Raw genomic sequence first — 20,096 nt, 5'->3', positions numbered from 1 at the left:
TTCTGCTCGACGCAAGCTCCGAAGACTCGCTTCATTGGGCACATCATACAGGCAAGTTTGCTGGCCAATTAAGAACAGGGGTACCATGGTCCTTAAACCAGGTACTGGTAGCTTTGGCACTGTGTGCAGGTGCCAAGTCCTGTTGGAAAATGAAATCTGCATCTCCATAAAGTTGGTCAGCAGCAGGAAGCATGAAGTACTCTAAAACTTCCTGGTAAACGGCTGCGTTGACCTTGGACCCCAGAAAAACACAGTGGACCAACACCAGCAGATGACACGGCACCCCACACCATCACTGACTGTGGAAACTTTACACTGGACTTCAAGCAATGTGGATTCTGTGCCTCTCCTCTCTTCCTCCAGACTCTGGGACCTTGATTTCCAAAGGAAATGCAACATTTACTCTCATCAGAGAACATAACTTTGGACCACTCAGCAGCAGTCCAGTCCTTTTTTGTCTTTAGCCCAGACGAGACGCTTTTGCCGCTGTCTCTTGTTCAAGAGTGGCTTGACATAAGGAATGTGACGGCTAACCTCTTGCATACATTTGTGTGTGGTGGTTCTTTGTAAATCTCCCCCACATAGTGATGTTACGGTTAATACCGAGGCTCCGAAGCGTGTGTCGAGAACGTCAAGCCATTCCCAGCAAAGCCCCGTATCGAGGTTTGAGTTGTATTGGTAATTTGACGTCAGGCGTGACGTTCGAGGCCACGTTTGGCTCCACTGCTTCGAGTTGTGGTTCACTTTAGGCAGGACGCTTCGACGAAGATGCCCCATACTCGAATACGTAGCCTACTCGCGGGTAGTTGTCATTCGTTGGTTGGTTGTAGGCCTATATTTCACTGCTCTCTGTTCATTTAAAATACTACCCAGTTACCAAAGCACTTTCGCTGCCCTGTGTTCTTCAAACATACTCAGTTACAAAAGCACTTTGCTTTCTTCTGTGTCATTTTACCATAGACTGTAAAAAATACCCAACGTCAGCCTACAATTTAATATAGATTTTTCTCTGGAAGACGGCTGATTGTAGGATAGGACACTGGGTAAGACGTTGGACTAGAAATCGCGCGTCCTGGGTTCAATCCTCTTGAGATTATATGTTCTCGCGGATCACCTTCTACTTCATTTGTTACAAAAAGAGAAAATATTTCGCTACACTTAAGTCACTCTTTGGGACACTGGGCAAGGCGTTAGATTAGGGATCTTGCAACTTGGGTTCGATCCTTGTCTCGATTTTCATGAACTTTCAGAGATCGCCTATAGCTACTACTTTAATTGTTAGCCTACAAAGAGAGGAAATATTTCAACATGGGAATCGGTTGTATTCCCCAATGCCTGTACTTATGAATGTATCAAGCATTTGCAGACCAAATGGCGCTTTTTGTATTGCTCTTGTGTGTGGAATTTTTATGTGTTTTTTTATTGACCAGTAGGTGTCCTAGGGTGCATTCGAAGCCTCGAGAAATGAACCACTTTTCAACACATTTGGCTGGAAAGCTTCAAGAGTTCAAGAAGGTTCATCTCGCCATCACTACCCCCACATATGGGTTTTACAATCCTTTCCAGGGTGCGGTTATCCCTATTGATTGTACACTTTTTTTCTACCACATCTTTTCCTTCCCTTTGCCTCTCTATTAATGTGTTTGGACACAGAGCTCTGTGAACAGCCAGCCTCTTTAGCATTGACCTTTTGTGTCTTGCCCTCCTTGTGCAAGGTGTCAATGGTCGTCTTTTGGACAACTGTCAGGTCAGCTGTCTTCCCCATGATTGTGTAGCCTACAGAACTAGCCTGAGAGACCATTTAAAGGTCTTTGCAGGTGTTATGAGTTAATTAGCTGATTAGAGTGTGGCACCAGGTGTCTTCAATATTGAACCTTTTCACAATATTCTAATTTTCTGAGATACTGAATTTGGGGTTTTCATTAAGCCCTCCTTACACTGACAGACTTTGGAAAGATTCGCAAAGATTTGGAAAAGATTTGTGAAAGACTACAGTCTCAGACCCTCTCACATCTAAAGACAAGTAGTAGAGTTTTAAATCACAGACTATGATTTTGCAATGACTAGGGATCTTGCAGGGTCACTATTTACAAGACTGCAACTAGATTCCTTTACATTATTACCCATCGTGCAATAGATAAACAGGAACTGAAATTATAGCATACTAAACTCAAAGTCGTATTTTCGTGTTTCTGGAGCATTGTTTCATCCCTAACCGATATAGAGTTGTTCTGTCACGTGGAAGAGCCGACTAAATATGTATAAGAAATTACAAAATTTATAAGAATAACAAATAATCATATAGGCTACATCTGTCGCCTACTTTGCCCCTTCCTGTTTGGTGTTGGAGAGAGGTCACTATTGGCTTTTATAGTTCACGTCACTATTTGCATGAGCCACGACTAGAAAGACTTACGATAATATCAAACATGTTTGATATTGTCGTAACGACAAAACTAGAAAAGGACTGACTCCGACTGACTTAAAACCGCTAAGATTGGCACCTTACACTTAACGATCTAGTTGACGGGAGCGCGCCGCGATTCCAGCACAACTCTCATGATTTCTGTCCGACTTTGGAAATTTAGACGCCGACTGTAAAAACAGACCAAAATCGTACAATGTAAGGCCGCCAGTTGTCAGTTATAATCATCCAAATTAAAAGAAGTAAACACTTGAAATATCAGTCTGTGTGGAATGAATGTATACATTATACAAGTTTCACTTTTTGAATGGAATTACTGAAATAAACTTTTTCAATGATATTCTAATTATATGTCCAGCATCTGTATATAACGGCTTGCCTCTACCTAAAGCAGTGTGGATGGGACATATAGTATAGGGATAGGTCTATAAACAATCCAAAATCTGTGCATTTTTATATATTTTTTATATGAATCGTCACTTTTCCATGATGTGCAGAGTTATCTGCACCAAATGCAAAACAAGGCAAGACATTAAACAAGTTAAATAAATATTGACAATATTTACAGTGCATATGAACAAGGGAAGGGTGGGCCATATAGGCTTAGCCTACATGAAAGGATAAACCTGCCTTGTGGTGAATCTCAAGTGCTCTCTAAAGACTTGAGAAAAACAGAGTCATTTATTACCACAATAATCTAACATGGAAGTCCACTTCTCACCTAGTGGTGAAGGAAATGGCCATTTAACTAGAATCACCCTGTATTATATGACAGCTTAACTAACTAAACATTCTGATCCATCTTCAACCATTTCCAACAATAAAGAACAGAGGCTTTAAACAGTATGTTACACAGGTAGAGACAAGACTTTGTGTCAGTTCCTGTTAAGATCTCCAGATAGTTTAGTACTTTGTTTTCTCGGTATTAGAAAATATATTATCTTATGTCTGAACCATAAATACTAAAATAGCATAGTTTATTTTAAAAACAAGTTTTACAGAATGTATATGGTGAGATAAAAGTTAGCCTGCTTATCAAAGGGTGGTAAAAAATGTTTTCATACATTAAAATCATTTCATTAATTACATTGCATAGCCCATCAAATGCATGGTTTCATGAGTCCACTGCATTCATCTATGAAGCAGTCACTGAAAACTACAGAAAATATATTTGGCAGTTCCCACTTTAAACCTATTTGTTTATGGGATGCTTCAGGAGAACTTCAGCCGACTCTTGGAAGGTTCTCTTTGCGGTCAGTATTTGTGTTGCATCCATGCTATGTCCATTTACTGATTCACACAATAAAGAGCCTGAGAATCCAAGACTCATGGATTGTCTAAGGTCACAGGACCATGGCTTTTTGGAAAGCTTCTGTCCATCTGCATAAGAAACACAGGAACATATCACTTCACTGTTGCCCAATACATTTAATTAGAGGCTACTCATAAATCTGAAAACAGAGCTGAATCAAAATACCTCTGCAAAGCATGGGTGTCATCTGCTTTAAACATGTGATGGAGGGTGTCTTTATGATAGAGCTTGAACTGCAGGGTCTGTGTGGTGCCAGCCCTCTCCTCCGTCCTCAGCTTGAAGCCCAGAAGAGGCTGACTCTCAAGAGCGGCAACATCCTAAAACAACAACGAACCATTCAATATTAGAACTCTTCATTCACTTGAAAAATGTTTCCGTCTACCAACTGTATCATATATAATATGATAAATATTAGGACTCTTCATTCACTTCAAAAAGTGTTTGTCTACCAACTGTATCATATATAATATTATAAATATTATATAACATATATCATCCAAGTAATCTTGAATGATTGATTGGAATGAATGAATGTGAGTATAATTTGTGTTTAGAGTACTCACACAAAGTGAATATTATATTGTATGGTATTAACTAAAATAATTTATTGAGCCAGCAATAGTTTTGATATGTATTGTTTGTAAAGATACCAACACAGCACTTGATATACAAGTCTAACTAAACAAAGAAAGGCACCCGTTTCTTACCTCACTAGCAGCATATGTGTATAGGACTTTATCCTTGATGACAAACCAAAACCTTTTCCATTGCTTCTTGTTACCCTTTGACCTTTCAAGGTAGCCACTCATAGATGAGACATCTGTGTTTGCGGACACCTAAAATGTGGTTGGAATATGACCATTTGAAGCCTTTCATCTCTGTGAACATGTTTGATAGATTTTCTATAACTGATTTAAGGGTTGTAACTCTATTGTGCACAATGGAGAGAAGCAGCGACCTCTTTGAGAGCTGCAGGGATCCTCTTATGCTTCCTGAAGGGGAAGGCGGCAGATTTGCCAGTTGAAGAGGCATTGCTTTGCGCCTGGCCACCTAAGAATGGACAAGTTGGAATGTTTTAATCTTCACTCTTCATTCTTAAAAATAGAAACTTCCACAATATTAAATTTACATTTACTGCAATAGTTAAACTACATAGTAATTTTAAGAGACACTTGTTAATGAGCAAATGAACAGAGCAAATTCTAAATGAAATAGCACTACTCTGAAATGGAACCGAATCTTCATATTACTTTAGAATTTTGTCTGTCAATCCCAATGTTTAGTTATTTGAAAAGCCGGATTATAATACCTGTGCCGAGGGTCAGTTCTGCTGTCCTCTTCTGTAGAGAGACAAAGCACTGATCACACACACGAGCGGGTTGGTTCTTCAAGTACTCGAGCTGATGCTTGTTATTTGAACAAGTCTGACACACCACCTGCCACAAGTAAACACAAGTTAGCAATGTACAATGCCCAACCTAATAAAAACTTTAACTAAAATGTTTCAGTTTGCAACAATATCCTAATTTTTAACATGTATAGGAAGGGATTTTTCTGTTTTTGTTTTCAGATGCCACTGTCTGTATTTGGATGTGAGGAAAGGAATTGAAATGGCGGGGGGTGTGAAGCACCTCACCTTCCCGCAGGCCCTGCAGTGGTGTCGCCTCCAGGTGAGCGTGAACTCGCAGGTGCAGATCATACACATGGTGGTGCGCGGGTCTGGGATCCAGATGGGGGCTTTAGAGCCCAGGGAGGCCCCAGAGGCATCTCCCTCCCCCTACACACACAGAGCATCCTCCAGTTACACTTACAGGAGCCCAGGGAGGCCCCAGAGGCATCTCCCTCCCCCTACACACACAGAGCATCCTCCAGTTACACTTACAGGAGCCCAGGGAGGCCCCACAGGCATCTCCCTCCCCCTACACACAGAGCATCCTCCAGTTACACTTACAGGAAGATAGGTCATGCAGTGATCACAGAGAAGAGGTTTGGGCTCACAGTCAAACATGAACCCTAAAACCATAACATGACAGCAGAGGCTGCTTACCTCTTCCTGATATCTGCTTGAAATGAAAGTGATCATCTTCTTGGTATATTCACCGATGGCTGTAGAGATGGCCTCTAACCAGGCATCCCGTTCTGATTCGGAGCTAGGAAGAGTGAAGAAAAACGGAGTACGGTAAAGAAGACTTTTCCATTGACATGACGACATAAATAGTAGATGTTATTCTAAAAGTATACAGAAGCCATGTACCGGTATAGCCTTCATTGTCTGAAATGTCTGTGTGTAATATAATTACCTTGCTGATAGAATGAAAGAGCGCTCAACACTCTCGATGTTGAGTTCATTTTGGTAACCCTCCTGACTGGGTCTAGTGACCTGCACATTGAGCGTCATACAGTCAATAACCTCACCGACTCATGCATAACAGTGAGACAGAAGTCAGACAACATTGTGTTCCAACCCACCTTCATTCCTGCTAGAGAAAGCATGTTGTTCAACTTGAACTGCCCCGACTGGACCGGAGTTGTGTACAGCAAGGCATCGTTGAACTAAGAGACAAACATGTCGTTTTGTAGTAACTATCGCACGCACAAAGTTATTTTAGCTCATTTAAAGAACAGCAGCAGCATTTTTTTGTCAGAAAACGCTAAGTAAACAGAACAGGAGTTTTGGAAGTTTGTAAAAAAAAAAAAAAGTCTTTGTATAATATTCATAAATATGTTACAAACATGCAGTGGACATAGTAAGCAGCTAGATGGCAGCAGTGAACATAGTGAGCTGCTAGGTGGCAGTAGCTTCTGAATGAGGATAGACTGCATCTTGCACCAACAGAAGTCCAGTTCTGCATTGTGATCAAACTCTACAACAGAAGGCATCACGTGTGGGCCAAAAGCTCTGGTTTCAGGCATGAGGAACTAAGCAACACGTTTCACACCACTGAGCTCTGTGCAGATGTGGGGGCAGCTGTGGCCTACTGGTTAGCGCTTGTAATGGTCTTCGGACTTGTAACCGGAGGGTTGCTGGTTCGGACCCCGACCAGTAGGAACGGCTGAAGTGCCCTTGAGCAAGGCACCTAACCCCTCACTGCTCCCCGAGCGCCGCTGTAGCAGGCAGCTCACTGCGTCGGGATTTCACATCACTGTGTGTTCACTGTGTGCTGCGTGTGTTTCACTAATTCACGCATTGGAATAAATGCAGAGACCAAATTTCCCTCACGGGATCAAAAGAGTATATATACTTATACTTAGACATTGTATATATTAACGTCCTAAACGCAACTCCCCTTTTGTTTCCCTCCCAGTCTTAACCATGGTCCGAATGCAACCTGAGAAACATACTCCAGCTCTGAGACCAAAACCTGAAACCTTGCGGCATACATAGAAGAAAGCTCAGGGAAGGAGGTTCATACACAGGTTGGATCCACTTGCCCACTGACATTTTATATCTATATAGCAGATACTAGGTATTATATCTATATAGCAGATACTAGGTATTATATCTATATAGCAGATACTAGGTATTATATCTATATAGCAGATACTAGGTATTATATCTATATAACAGATACTAGGTATTATATCTATATAGCAGATACTAGGTATTATATCTATATAACAGATACTAGGTATTATATCTATATAACAGATACTAGGTATTATATCTATATAGTAGATACTAGGTATTATATCTATATAACAGATACTAGGTATTATATCTATATAACAGATACTAGGTATTATATCTATATAGCAGATACTAGGTATTATATCTATATAACAGATACTAGGTATTATATCTATATAGTAGATACTAGGTATTATATCTATATAACAGATACTAGGTATTATATCTATATAACAGATACTAGGTATTATATCTATATAACAGATACTAGGTATTATATCTATATAGCAGATACTAGGTATTATATCTATATAGTAGATACTAGGTATTATATCTATATAACAGATACTAGGTATTATATCTATATAGCAGATACTAGGTATTATATCTATATAGCAGATACTAGGTATTATATCTATATAGCAGATACTAGGTATTATATCTATATAGCAGATACTAGGTATTATATCTATATAGCAGATACTAGGTATTATATCTATATAGCAGATACTAGGTATTATATCTATATAGCAGATACTAGGTATTATATCTATATAGCAGATACTAGGTATTATATCTATATAGCAGATACTAGGTATTATATCTATATAGCAGATACTAGGTATTATATCTATATAGCAGATACTAGGTATTATATCTATATAGCAGATACTAGGTATTATATCTATATAGCAGATACTAGGTATTATATCTATATAGCAGATACTAGGTATTATATCTATATAGCAGATACTAGGTATTATATCTATATAACAGATACTAGGTATTATATCTATATAGCAGATACTAGGTATTATATCTATATAACAGATACTAGGTATTATATCTATATAACAGATACTAGGTATTATATCTATATAGCAGATACTAGGTATTATATCTATATAACAGATACTAGGTATTATATCTATATAGCAGATACTAGGTATTATATCTATATAACAGATACTAGGTATTATATCTATATAACAGATACTAGGTATTATATCTATATAGCAGATACTAGGTATTATATCTATATAACAGATACTAGGTATTATATCTATATAGCAGATACTAGGTATTATATCTATATAACAGATACTAGGTATTATATCTATATAACAGATACTAGGTATTATATCTATATAGCAGATACTAGGTATTATATCTATATAACAGATACTAGGTATTATATCTATATAGCAGATACTAGGTATTATATCTATATAGCAGATACTAGGTATTATATCTATATAGCAGATACTAGGTATTATATCTATATAGCAGATACTAGGTATTATATCTATATAGCAGATACTAGGTATTATATCTATATAGCAGATACTAGGTATTATATCTATATAGCAGATACTAGGTATTATATCTATATAGCAGATACTAGGTATTATATCTATATAGCAGATACTAGGTATTATATCTATATAGCAGATACTAGGTATTATATCTATATAGCAGATACTAGGTATTATATCTATATAGCAGATACTAGGTATTATATCTATATAGCAGATACTAGGTATTATATCTATATAGCAGATACTAGGTATTATATCTATATAGCAGGTGAAACAATTCGTAATCGTTTGCCTTCCTGAAATGAAATGCGCTACCACACTTTCACCATCACCAACTTCAGAAAAAAAACTCTGCTTTTCCAAAAGCCTTTTTTTTTTTCAAAACCTTTTCACAACCTTAGTTGTCTCAGTAAAAAGTCTTACCAGGAAAAACATTCGTGGTTGCATGACTTTCCGCGAGAGCTTCATCAGAATTCCCTCTTTCAGGAACACCTGCCATGACAGAAAATCCCAGAACCTCAGACTCATCACAACACAAGCCTAAGCTCACATGGACTACTTTAACCCAGTTTCAACCGGTTCCTTGTTTTTCAAATAGTAGGTGAACACTCAAAATCCAATCATGCATCACAATCTGTGATTTGTTGTACACTAAAGACAAACTTCTCTGTCAAATGTCTGACAAAAGGAACAATAGCTAGTGACTGGTATTGCATTACATCCAGAGATGAATGCTAGGCAGAGGTAATTCATAGTGGAACTTATTAATGCATGTTGGTAAAACTATTTTTGGGCAGGAAAAAAGAACTAGTGTATGATGACCACCTTCATCATGCTATGATGACACTACTTCCTGAGTATATAAATAGAGTTAGACTGCTGCTAAGTGGATGTAGCAAATGCTTACGGAACAGAATACACTCAGACTAGAATATCTCTCTGTAATGCAGGGTCTGAAGAACTCACCCTGCCCGGCTGAACACACTCAGACTAGAATATCTCTCTGTAATGCAGGGTCTGAAGAACTCACCCTGCTAGAATATCTCTCTGTAATGTATGGTCTGAAGAACTCACCCTTCCAGAATATCTCTCTGTAATGCAGGGTCTGAAGAACTCACCCTGCCCGGCTGAACACACTCAGACTAGAATATCTCTCTGTAATGCAGGGTCTGAAGAACTCACCCTGCCCGGCTGAACAATCTCATGGTGCCCAGTTAGCCTGCACTGAACTTCGATGAGTTTCTGAAAGTTATCCTGTGAAAACAGAAATCAGTCTACAATTGATAAACTCTGCTATAACACTTCCCTAGATAAGTATACACATATTTAATTGGATTATGCCCTTACCCCTTGTTTCATGATGTCGTTGGCGTGATTGGCTACCTCCTTAACAATACTTAAAGCAGCTGCACAAGAGGAGAACATAGAAGACAAGAATATAATTTTACAGTCCAATTTAGGAACTGGCATCTTACAGTACACCAGGATTACACAACATCAGGGATTCTTGATACATAATCTTTAATTTGTACTGTGTTACTCAACCTTGGGTGTCTTTGTAGTCTGTTGAGTCTTCTGTGAGATTCTTTAAGTAATCTGGAAAGATAATTAAAAATTGTTAAGCCTACAGTATACTTTACAAAATTAAATGTTTGCGACAAATTTGCAGCAAACTTGCGGGTGATTTGTGGGAAACAAATAAGTTCACTTGAAAATATTGCCAGAAGTTTGCCAATGTTGGCCGCTAGAAGCAAACTTTCAGCAAAGTTCTGGCAACAATGAGAAGTTTGCCACTAGTGGCAAATGTGTTCGCCAGTGACCTGCCACCACACTTAGTCAATAATGGCAAACTACCAGTGAACTTCTGGTGACAAACCTAATTTGCATATGACATTCCTACAAATTTGCTACAACATAGGCAAAAGTTAACCGCAACTGTTTACCAGAAATCTAATTTGCATGTGAAAATGTGACCTTGTCGCAAATTTGCGGCAACTGTTCACCAGAAACCTGACATTTCTGTAAGGGATGTCTGAACTATACCTTTATGTGAATACATGTGCATACAAGGTTAACAAAAAGCCTGTTTAATCAGATTTGATACGTAGTTTTAGAGCATCAAGAAACACAAAGCAATGTAAATGAAAAATGTTTTATGTAAGACATTCTTTGGAGGATGACTTTTGAACAGGCTGGTCAGCTATTTCCACTTAGGGTCCATGACTTAGGCTTTTTGGAGGCAGGAACATGATGTAAATAACAACATATTTTACTGGATTTACAGAAAAGATTATATAGCATGAGGTGCCACTAAGACTTAGAGAAAGTTGTGTTTCATAAAATGATACAGTAATCATTCCCTGTAGGAAGTGCAGCAGAGCCGGCACTAAGGGGGGACAAAAGGGGATGGTGCCCCATGCCCCCTCAAATAAAATCTGTGCCCCCTCAAATAAATAACGGTAATATCAAAATATAAATACTAAACCAATAAAGAAATTGCTACAATATACTGCACAACATTACATTAAAAGTAGCAGCCACTGTACACTGTACCACTTTAAACTAAATGTATCAGTAGGTATGACATTACTGACATATCAGCTAGCCCACCTGTTAGTAATAGCTGGTATTGAGGTATCCTCTGAATGGGTTTCAGTAGGTAATGCCTCAGTGCTAAGTTGGCACAACGAGGGCTTGCCTGTGACAAAAAAAAAATTAGAGGATGAAGACAAAATTTGTCTAGTGGAAAAACATTATCCACCTAGAAATACACCAGGCACTTCTTCAAGGTATAAGCCATAAACTGACCAGACTGGTTGACCTGGATGACTTACTTCAAATTCCCTCACAGCTGCGGCGAAGCTTGGGTTCTTCCGACACTGCTCATCTAGTAGGGCCACATTCTTGTCGAACTCGCGGATATACGTGGAGTACATCTTTAGATATGGCCCTTTCTTAACAAAGATGTCGGCTAACTGGGAATACTGATCCCTGTCAAAACAAAAGGGAAACTTTTTGTTTTTGTTTTATTTATATTCACATAGACTCTAAAGCACTTTGTGCTTTTATTTGATAAAAGATAAACCAGTAAATAAATAGCAATACACTTTTTAGAGCTGAAATGGCCACTTTATATGGCATCTTATTCTTCCTCTATTGCTGGTGCTATGCATAAACAAGCATGTAGAAGATTGTGAAGGTACCATTGGGCTACCCGGTCCTCCAGCTCTTTAAGCAGGTCCTGGTTGAGCTCATATAACTGTGGGAGGTAGTACAGGATCTGATTCAGGTTGCGCTCCTCAATCACAGGCTTTCCTGCCTGCTGAGAGACCTTGGCCACTGCATCTCGAAAGTCCTACAGAGTCACAAATAGGTGCATCAGACAGAAAACCAACAAACAGTGACAAAGGTACAAAAACTCACTCACAACATTCTAAAATGTCCTACTGTAACTGTGCATAACAATAGCAAGACTCTGCCCCTCTGAAGATACACCCTACAATTTCACACAAAAAATAAAATGTCACACCAGCAAAATATGGCCTAATTCTCGTTCTCTGGCGCGTCTGACAGGGCTGCCCTGGGTTTCCACAGCCTAACAATAGCATGGGCTTCAATGCAAGGGTCCGCCTGGTACAGCTTAGCAGATTGCGTGGTGCTTTGTTGTGTCCAAACGCTTAGCTTGAAATACAGCACTTGGCAAAGCCTTAGGCCTTTTAGACGCCCCTGAGTCTTATGACCACAAGTGCTTCAAACAAGGTCTGATATTTACGTCTTCATGTAAAGGTCTGATATATTTATGTCTTCATGGAAAGGTCTGATATATTTACGTCTTCATGTAAAGGTGGACAGGCCAGTTCTTTCTACAGTTACTGCTGTCAGTTGTTGACAGAACCAAAGCCTTTAAACTTAAACCATGACGTCTGAAATGGTTCAGACTTCTGGAAGAGGGCACAAACTGAGCATGCTACATGTATATTCACAACACCACATCTTAATGAGTTCAGACCTCCTCTCATCTGGTCAAAACAAAGCACAGAGCAGAGGGCACAGAGTTCACAGTCTCAGTTCCCAGTCTCAACACTCTGGACTAAGTTGAGACACAAGTGCGCATGGGTAATTTGGGGGCCACAAACAACCACTGAAGAGCTGAACAAAACCAACAAAAATGCCAGAAATTCAGCCTGTTCTTCAGACTAAAAATGTTCATGAGTACCATATGGGTGTGCCCCGACTGTGAAAACAATCTAAGACATAAATGGCACTCTCACACACACTGTAGCACATAATAAATATAAAACACTCAGAGGTTTTAGTTGCTTTCAAATACTCACAATATGAAGAAGCTTCAGAACATCCACAAACCTATAGGGAGAAATGAAAATGATTACTTTTTCTTGCTAAATGTAGGTAGAAATAATAATATTCCTGTGGTATAGTAACTTACACTTTTTCTGAACTCATTATTTCTCTGGCGATATGAACCACTTTGCTCTTCTTGGTTTCTCCAACATGCTGATGAAAGACCAGTTTGGTATTAGACATTTTATGGGGTATATGACATGGGACATATGATTGTATGTCTGTATGGGGTATATGACATGGGACATATGATTGTATGTCTGTATGGGGTATATGACATGGGACATATGATTACATGTGTTTATATAGTGTACTGTAACTCCAAATTTGATCCACACCTTCAACTTTGATCTCAGGTTAGATATACATCTGGATTAACCACAGTAAGCCCACAAGCATAAGAGACTCACATGATTGTGTTCAGAACCTTCATGATCCCCTTGGCTTGAGCTTGTGCTCCGATCATCCTCATCCTCTGAACTGTGGCAGATCTCCTCTTCAGAGTGCCCATAACCCTGACCCACATCCTCCTCAATCCTGGCCCTGTGAAAACACACAGAATGGTTTTTCGTTTGGCATGAGACCAAAACATCCCTACCCAGTTGTAATGTTGTGTTTGCCATAATTGTAATGTTGTGTTTGCCATAATTGTACTGAAGCATTTTAAGAAAGTCAACAAACTACACAATGTTTTATTAGCTTCCAGATCATATTTGCACAATAGTATTTTCTGTTTACTGGTTTTACCAAACTATGTTTTATTAGGTTCCAGATCATATTTGCACAATAGTATTTTCTGTTCACTGGTTTTACCAAACCGAATCACATGTTTTGTATTGCCATGGTAAATGGCACTTGGTGCGAGAGCTTAGCTTATGATAATCTTGTGGAGCTATCCCTCTGTAAAGACTAATCTCCAAAAACTATAGCTAACAGATAAACCTGTTTTGAGTTTGTTTTGAGTTATTGCATTGAGGCATCATCCATAATGTCCTTAACATGCATCATTGTCCTGTGACTTGGTTTCATGGAACGATATGCTGTGCAAACAGCTGTCCAACACATCGGTTACACAGTGGATATTAGTCAAAACTGTACCATCCCAAAAGACAAAACACAACAAGAATATAAGACTGTAACTTCTACACAAACAAACTAATGCAATGTTGTTGTAAACCAAAAACATTGTGAGTCTTCCAGTGAGAAATCATCCAGATGATCTCTAGAGAGTATAGTCCATCATTAATCTTGCAATGTCATAACACCAACGTTGTTGACTATGTTAAAATGAGCCAACAGATTGATCTGACAGACTCGAGCATCTCCTACTTCATCACGGAGTGTAACAAACTACGCAAGGGACATTAACATTCAGAACATTCTGAATCCAGAGTTTGGATGCAACGCCGCACTGAGCTGCTTACTGCTGCGGATGTGACCACTTCTGAGCCCGTTTGCAAACAAGCCTCTTATTGAAGGGCGCTTGCTGCTCAGCACAAGATTATTATGGTGCAAAGTATTAACCCTGAGTGTTTTTATTTTCAACCATGAGTATTTCATCAGATCATAAATATTTGGGTGACAAGAAGTTTGCTGTTACCTGGACACTACTTTTTTCTTACTTCATTCACACAAAGTTTACCAGGGCTTCCTTGAATTCCAGCAGGCCTATAGACATGATGCTGTGGGTTGCAATTGAGGTGTTGAAATAGAAAGGGAAACGACTTGGTGGAAACACCTAAACATATTTAAAGAATACTTTGCATACTTCTCGAGCTTGTACTCCACCTCGTCACCTGGACTAGCCACTTTATTGTGTCATCATAATGACTGGTCTGATAGAAGAATGAGGGTGTGGATATGTAAGAGCATAAATCATTAAGAAACAGCAAAACTGTGAATTTACTATATTGTGCAAGGCTGTCATGTTCTCCCAATATTAAGAAACTGTACGTCATCAATGTCTGAGAAGACATTGCTGTATGCATAGCAGGCAATTTGAAATGAAGGTAAATTCTATCATATCAAATCAAGTGTTTTACCCACTCTATGCTGGTGTGATGAGGTATTATTATTGGTCCATTTATTAGTCTGTGTTCCATATGCACATTGATAATTACCTCTCGTATCCGTTGTGCTGTTGTGTGTCATCAGCGTACTCTCCTATCAGCTCATAAGGATCCTGCTCCTCATAGATGTTCTCCTCATCCGGCCAGGAGGAGCTCTGCCACGAGTCTGGGGCTGTCGAGGGAGCCAACGCACTTGAGCCTGGAAGGTTCATGTAATCTGGAATATCCTCATAGATTGGGAAGTTCTCGTACTCCACTGCAGCTTCTGCCCCAGGGAAGATGTCCTCTCCGTCCACACTCTGCTCCATGCCGATCACTGGACAGGACAGCTTCCGATTCGCGGGAGGTCTGGCCTTCCCAGCGGGGGCTCCCTCTCTCTCCTCGTCCCCATCCACAGACTCTTCCATTTCCACTGACATGCAATCAGTGGCCTGTCCCCGTTTGGTCAAAAGTTTGGGCAGCTTTTTCACAGAAATATTAATGTCCAGAAACTTCCGGAAAGAGATTTTTCTGCTTCCATCAGGGCGAAGCAGATCCACGGATGTGAAAGACTTGGCTTTTGGCCTCAGGCTTTGACCAAACAGCTTCCCCTTTGTGTTGCCAGGGCTGGAATTAGAAACTTGCTTTCCAACTGACTTCTTTGTATTGTCCAGTTCTTTTGGAGCAGGATTAAGATAGCTCTGATTGTCTTTAGCTATTCCCAAGGTGTTCTCCTCTTTCTTTGTGCTCTGAGATGTGACAGTAGGGAAGTGCTGTCTATGTTGCTTTTCTGGGGATGTTATTGGTGGCTTTCCATTTTCTGACCTTACCCTTGTTGCCACAGTGAGTTGATTGGTAAGCTTCAGCTGTTTAGGTTGGATAACTGTGCATGGACTCTCACTGTTCTCAACGTCACCGTCATCAGCATCTACTGAGAATTCCGTTGCTTTATAGAAATACTCTGCCACGTTTGCGAGCTCCGTCCGGCCAAACGGAGCAGGCTTTTCCAGGTTTCCTGTTTTCTGTCTCGGAATAGGAACTGGCATGTGCAAATCCACATAGCCTGTTTCAACAGATTCATATAAGGAGGTGTTTTCACTAGAAACTGCAGTGATGTTCACTGCATCAGTCATTGTCTCAGTGAGATTCATACCACTAGATGTTCTCATGTCAGCTTTGCACATTTTAGTGTCCCCCTGGTGTACTGGGGTCTCTGCCCTCGGCCTGCGGGGCGCTGGAGTAGGTAGGGGCTTCTGGGGGGCTGCTGGGATTGAGGGGGTGATCCCTGTGGAGTCTCTGATTTGGTTCCCGTCTAATCTGTGGCTGTCTGAGGGCTCTGCAGAGGTCCTTGAAGGTTGACAGTGAGTGTTGCCGTTGACCTCATCGCTCCAGGTCCTCTGAAGAGGAGTGCGTCTAGTTCTGAACGTGGAGTTCCTGTGAGCAGCGTTACGGTCATCAAGCCTCTCGACAGGGCTGCTCTGCTCCGCCATCACTTCCTGAGCCCTTCGCACGGAACTACTGTTGCTACGGAGACTCTCAAGCGGTGAGCTATTTGGAATCCAAGTGCTGATAAGGCCGTTCTTGGTTTCTGCCATGTCAGGCTCTATGTCAAATTTTGTTCGACATCTTGGTACAAGCTTCTTGAAGCCTTCATTTTGCTTGTTTCCCTGGTCTTTTCCTGGATTTGTTATAGCTTGTTTGCTGTCCTCCTTTGGCTTGCATTGTGGACAATCGTCCCGACTGCAGACACAAATTGGAATTATGTAATCCCATTCACGTTTCTTTGGCCCCAGATGTATACCATTCCTTGAATTGAGCAAACCCACATTACTAGTGGTCCCTAATTTCTGTTGTGCTAAGAGAGGACCATTTGTCCTCAGAACTGGAGGTTTCTCATGTGCGGATGTGTGGGTATTTTGGGGAAGGCATGGTTTAGGTGCAATTGGTGGCTTCTCTGTTCTTTTCTCCACTGAAGAAGGCTGTGAAAGTACACCTGGCTTAGGTGCTATAGGTGGTGGTTTTGGTTTTTGTGTCTTTTGAATGGCTTTTGGCTTGGGTGCCAAAGGGGGTTTTTCCACACCTGAGTAATTAGATGACAAATGATAAAAGGACAAATCATATCAAGGATTAAGATAAATAAGTACTTAAAAAAACAATAAACCAGCAAATAATTAGCCAATCGGAATCGGATTATTCGGATTGTATTAAAGAATTCCTGTAATTCTCCAACAGTACCATGACAATTGCCTATTTGTTTTAGTTAGTAAATATCTGAAACACAAGGCTGAAAACTAAAAAAACATCCCACAGGATCCATGTAAAAATGACACATGGCATAGCGGGTTTGTATATTATATCTTATATGCTGTCTCCTGTATACTGTGCATCATCTTTACTGTGCATTATGTCTTGCATGTTCCATTTGAAAATATTCCTTTATACGCTATAACTTAAAAATAAAGTTTTTAATAAAATAAAGCCCACAAGACTTAAAGACTAAAAGTCATCTTTACAAAGGACCATGTAAAAATGCTGTTGTCAAACTTGTTTATGATACTAAATCTAAAATTGTTACTACAACAACGTCAACAAATTGGCATTCACATCTCCTTGCTGATTTAGAGGGGGAAAACAGTGTTAGACCACACACTCCATATATGATAAACTGCAGCTGGCATACAAGGAGTTTAATGTTCTGACAAGGTGCCAAGGATTTCCCTGTGCCCCACAAAAATGTTTTTCTCCAGGTAATGTGCCTTATTTTTCGATAGTTATTCTGTTAAACAGCAGGTTTGCCCATCATCAGGTGCTTTTACAACTTGATCACAGATTATGTGGAAAGTAAGGGTGCCTAATAGGCCTAATTGACTTAAGGTAGCACATCGTTCACAAAGAACAACTATGAAAACAATCACAGCCAACTGTAAAATCCTGTTTAGGCAAACACAGTGTTGGATAGAGGCCGTTCAATAGGGTAAGAGAATGCCTATTCCCTGATAAGTGTATAGGCAACCTTAGCCTAGGCCTACTACAAATAAGTGAAGGGTAATCAACTTACCTGTTCTCATCATCATCGTTCCAACGCCGCTGTTCTTACAGTTCTCCAGTAGCCTCAAACATAATCCAAATGTTACTTCTGAACGAAGTAGCCTATAATTGACATCGATAAGACAGCAGACATAACTTCTGTGTTGTTTTCATGGGTAGTTACAATTTCCTTCTCAATTTCGCGTGTGCTTCAGTAGCCTAGGCTACAACTGCTTTCCTCTGTTCGAGCTTCACAAACACTGCGGAGTAGCAGCATACTGCCTACTCTCGAGTCGAGTGGAAGAGCACGGTCAGTAACCTAACTCACCGCTAGAGGCGCTAAATGTTCTTCTATCTCAGCTGTGTCATCATGAACCACACTAATGGCAAACGCGTACAAATGTAAGACCAAGCCCAACCACATCTCATATTTAGGCCAAACATGATGTCACTGGGGTTTAGACAGACACCCGGTAATAAGATGCCATTTCATCAGTCACGACATTTCTCTTCATTTGGCTCATTGCCGATTTGTTGGTTGTGAACTTATTGCAGTATCATCATAACTATTCCACCAGTGTGTGCATAGTTAAAATTCTGAAGTGCATGATAGTTTAGGCTACAACACACATATTTCCATCCATAGATAAAAATAGGCAAGTCTAACTTCTTAATTTATTTTCAAATGTACCAGATTGATGCATTTAAGCATTAAAATATACAACATTTTCTTCCCAGGGAGCATGCCCGAGACCCAGTTAGGTCAGACTTGCTCTTCACAAACTCAAATCTGGTCACCCTGCCTGTGATAAAGTCAGCTGTTTCAAGGGGTTGACACTGAGTCTGGATTGGATTTGCAGTGGATTTGAACTGGCAGCAACAGCAAAGGACCAAACTCTGGAAGAGGCCACACATGCAGTGTGCCAATGCGGAGAAGGTATTTAGTGCCTTGGCATAGCTTACTCACGGAGGTCTCACGTGATGGTGTACCTTCGCCATGCCACATGTGTAACTGATGAAGTTTTGTGCATCCTGCCTGTCCTCTGCTCCCTCAAGAGGATGTGGGCCTGACTGGGTGGTGAGGCCCCTGCATCCTCCCGTGAGGACTATCGGCCAGTCCTGCTCACGCCCTCACCGTCACCACACCCTGCTCTCACCTTGGGCCAGCTTCACTCATCAAACCGCTACAGTGCCATTCTCTCATAAAGTGCTCTCTCTCATTAAATGGCTTCCACATTCTTAGACAGTGCCATTCTCTAAATGACTACCACATTATTAGATAGTTGCCTAAAAAAACGAACTGATGATATTCTGCTAATGGTAAAGAGTGCTAAAAGGTTTAGATTTAGGTTTATATTGTGCTTTTACACTATATTGGCAAAATTATTAGGTCACCTGCCTTGACTCGTATATAAACTTAAGTGACAACCCATTCTTAATCCATAGGGTTTAATATGACGTTGACTTTGTGCACTGGTGCACAGTCATATTGGAACAGGAAGGGGTCATCCCCAAACTGTTCCCACAAAGTCGGGAGCATGGAATTGTCCAAAATCTCTTGGTTGATGCTGAAGCATTCAGAGTTCCTCTCACTGGAACCAAGGGGCCAAGCCCAGCTCAGGGATGCCCCTTTCCTGTTCCAACATGACTGTGCAAGTCAAGGCAGGTGACCCAATATTTTTGCCAATGTGTATATTAAATGTAAGATTAATATGGAGGTGATAGAGTAGCTAGTTGATAGAGGGTTGATTAAGAACTTAGATGGCAGCTGAGAAGGCAACTGGGGGACCACAGAATAGAATTTAACGAGTGATGACAGAGGTTTTGAGCAACATCAGTCTCAGGAAAAGGAAATTGGTTATGATGTGGGTGGTTGTGTAAATATGGAGTTGCAGAAAGGTCCGTTTCAGAGAAGTGACTTAAGGCTGATCACAGAAGAAATATCAGGAATGGAGGCAGTTCACGTCATGAACAC

The 20,096-nt window shown here is 40.2% G+C and overlaps 1 protein-coding gene across 1 annotated transcript; it reads right to left on the bottom strand.

Moving 5' to 3' along the window:
- Positions 1 to 2,873: 2,873 nt before the first annotated feature.
- Positions 2,874 to 18,481, bottom strand: LOC121724348 (FYVE, RhoGEF and PH domain-containing protein 6-like). The gene is made up of 21 exons (XM_042110849.1): positions 18,153 to 18,481; positions 15,167 to 17,174; positions 13,457 to 13,589; positions 13,132 to 13,199; positions 13,019 to 13,049; positions 11,888 to 12,039; positions 11,519 to 11,675; positions 11,295 to 11,382; positions 10,230 to 10,280; positions 10,032 to 10,090; positions 9,867 to 9,938; positions 9,108 to 9,176; positions 6,207 to 6,290; positions 6,038 to 6,117; positions 5,785 to 5,887; positions 5,374 to 5,514; positions 5,047 to 5,173; positions 4,696 to 4,787; positions 4,445 to 4,573; positions 3,903 to 4,054; positions 2,874 to 3,805 (listed from the first exon to the last, which is right to left on the bottom strand). Exons 1-21 carry the CDS (start codon positions 18,166 to 18,168, stop codon positions 3,769 to 3,771), a joined length of 3,849 nt encoding a protein of 1,282 aa, XP_041966783.1. The 5' UTR covers positions 18,169 to 18,481; the 3' UTR covers positions 2,874 to 3,768.
- Between the last annotated feature and the right edge of the window lie 1,615 nt (positions 18,482 to 20,096).

This window comes from Alosa sapidissima, chromosome 11 (genome assembly GCF_018492685.1).
Source record: "Alosa sapidissima isolate fAloSap1 chromosome 11, fAloSap1.pri, whole genome shotgun sequence".
Lineage (NCBI taxonomy): Eukaryota > Metazoa > Chordata > Actinopteri > Clupeiformes > Clupeidae > Alosa > Alosa sapidissima.
The sequence above is the reverse complement of the archived record's forward strand: the minus strand, read 5'-3'. Positions and strand labels throughout refer to the sequence as shown.

Excerpts from the sequence above, each read along its gene's own strand:
- LOC121724348 (XM_042110849.1), bottom strand. Across the intron at positions 13,590-15,166 it reads CAGCACAACGGATACGAGAG|GGCCAGGATTGAGGAGGATG; the intron begins GTAATTATCAAT and ends GTGTTTTCACAG. Across the intron at positions 13,050-13,131 it reads ATAATGAGTTCAGAAAAAGT|GTTTGTGGATGTTCTGAAGC; the intron begins GTAAGTTACTAT and ends TTCTCCCTATAG.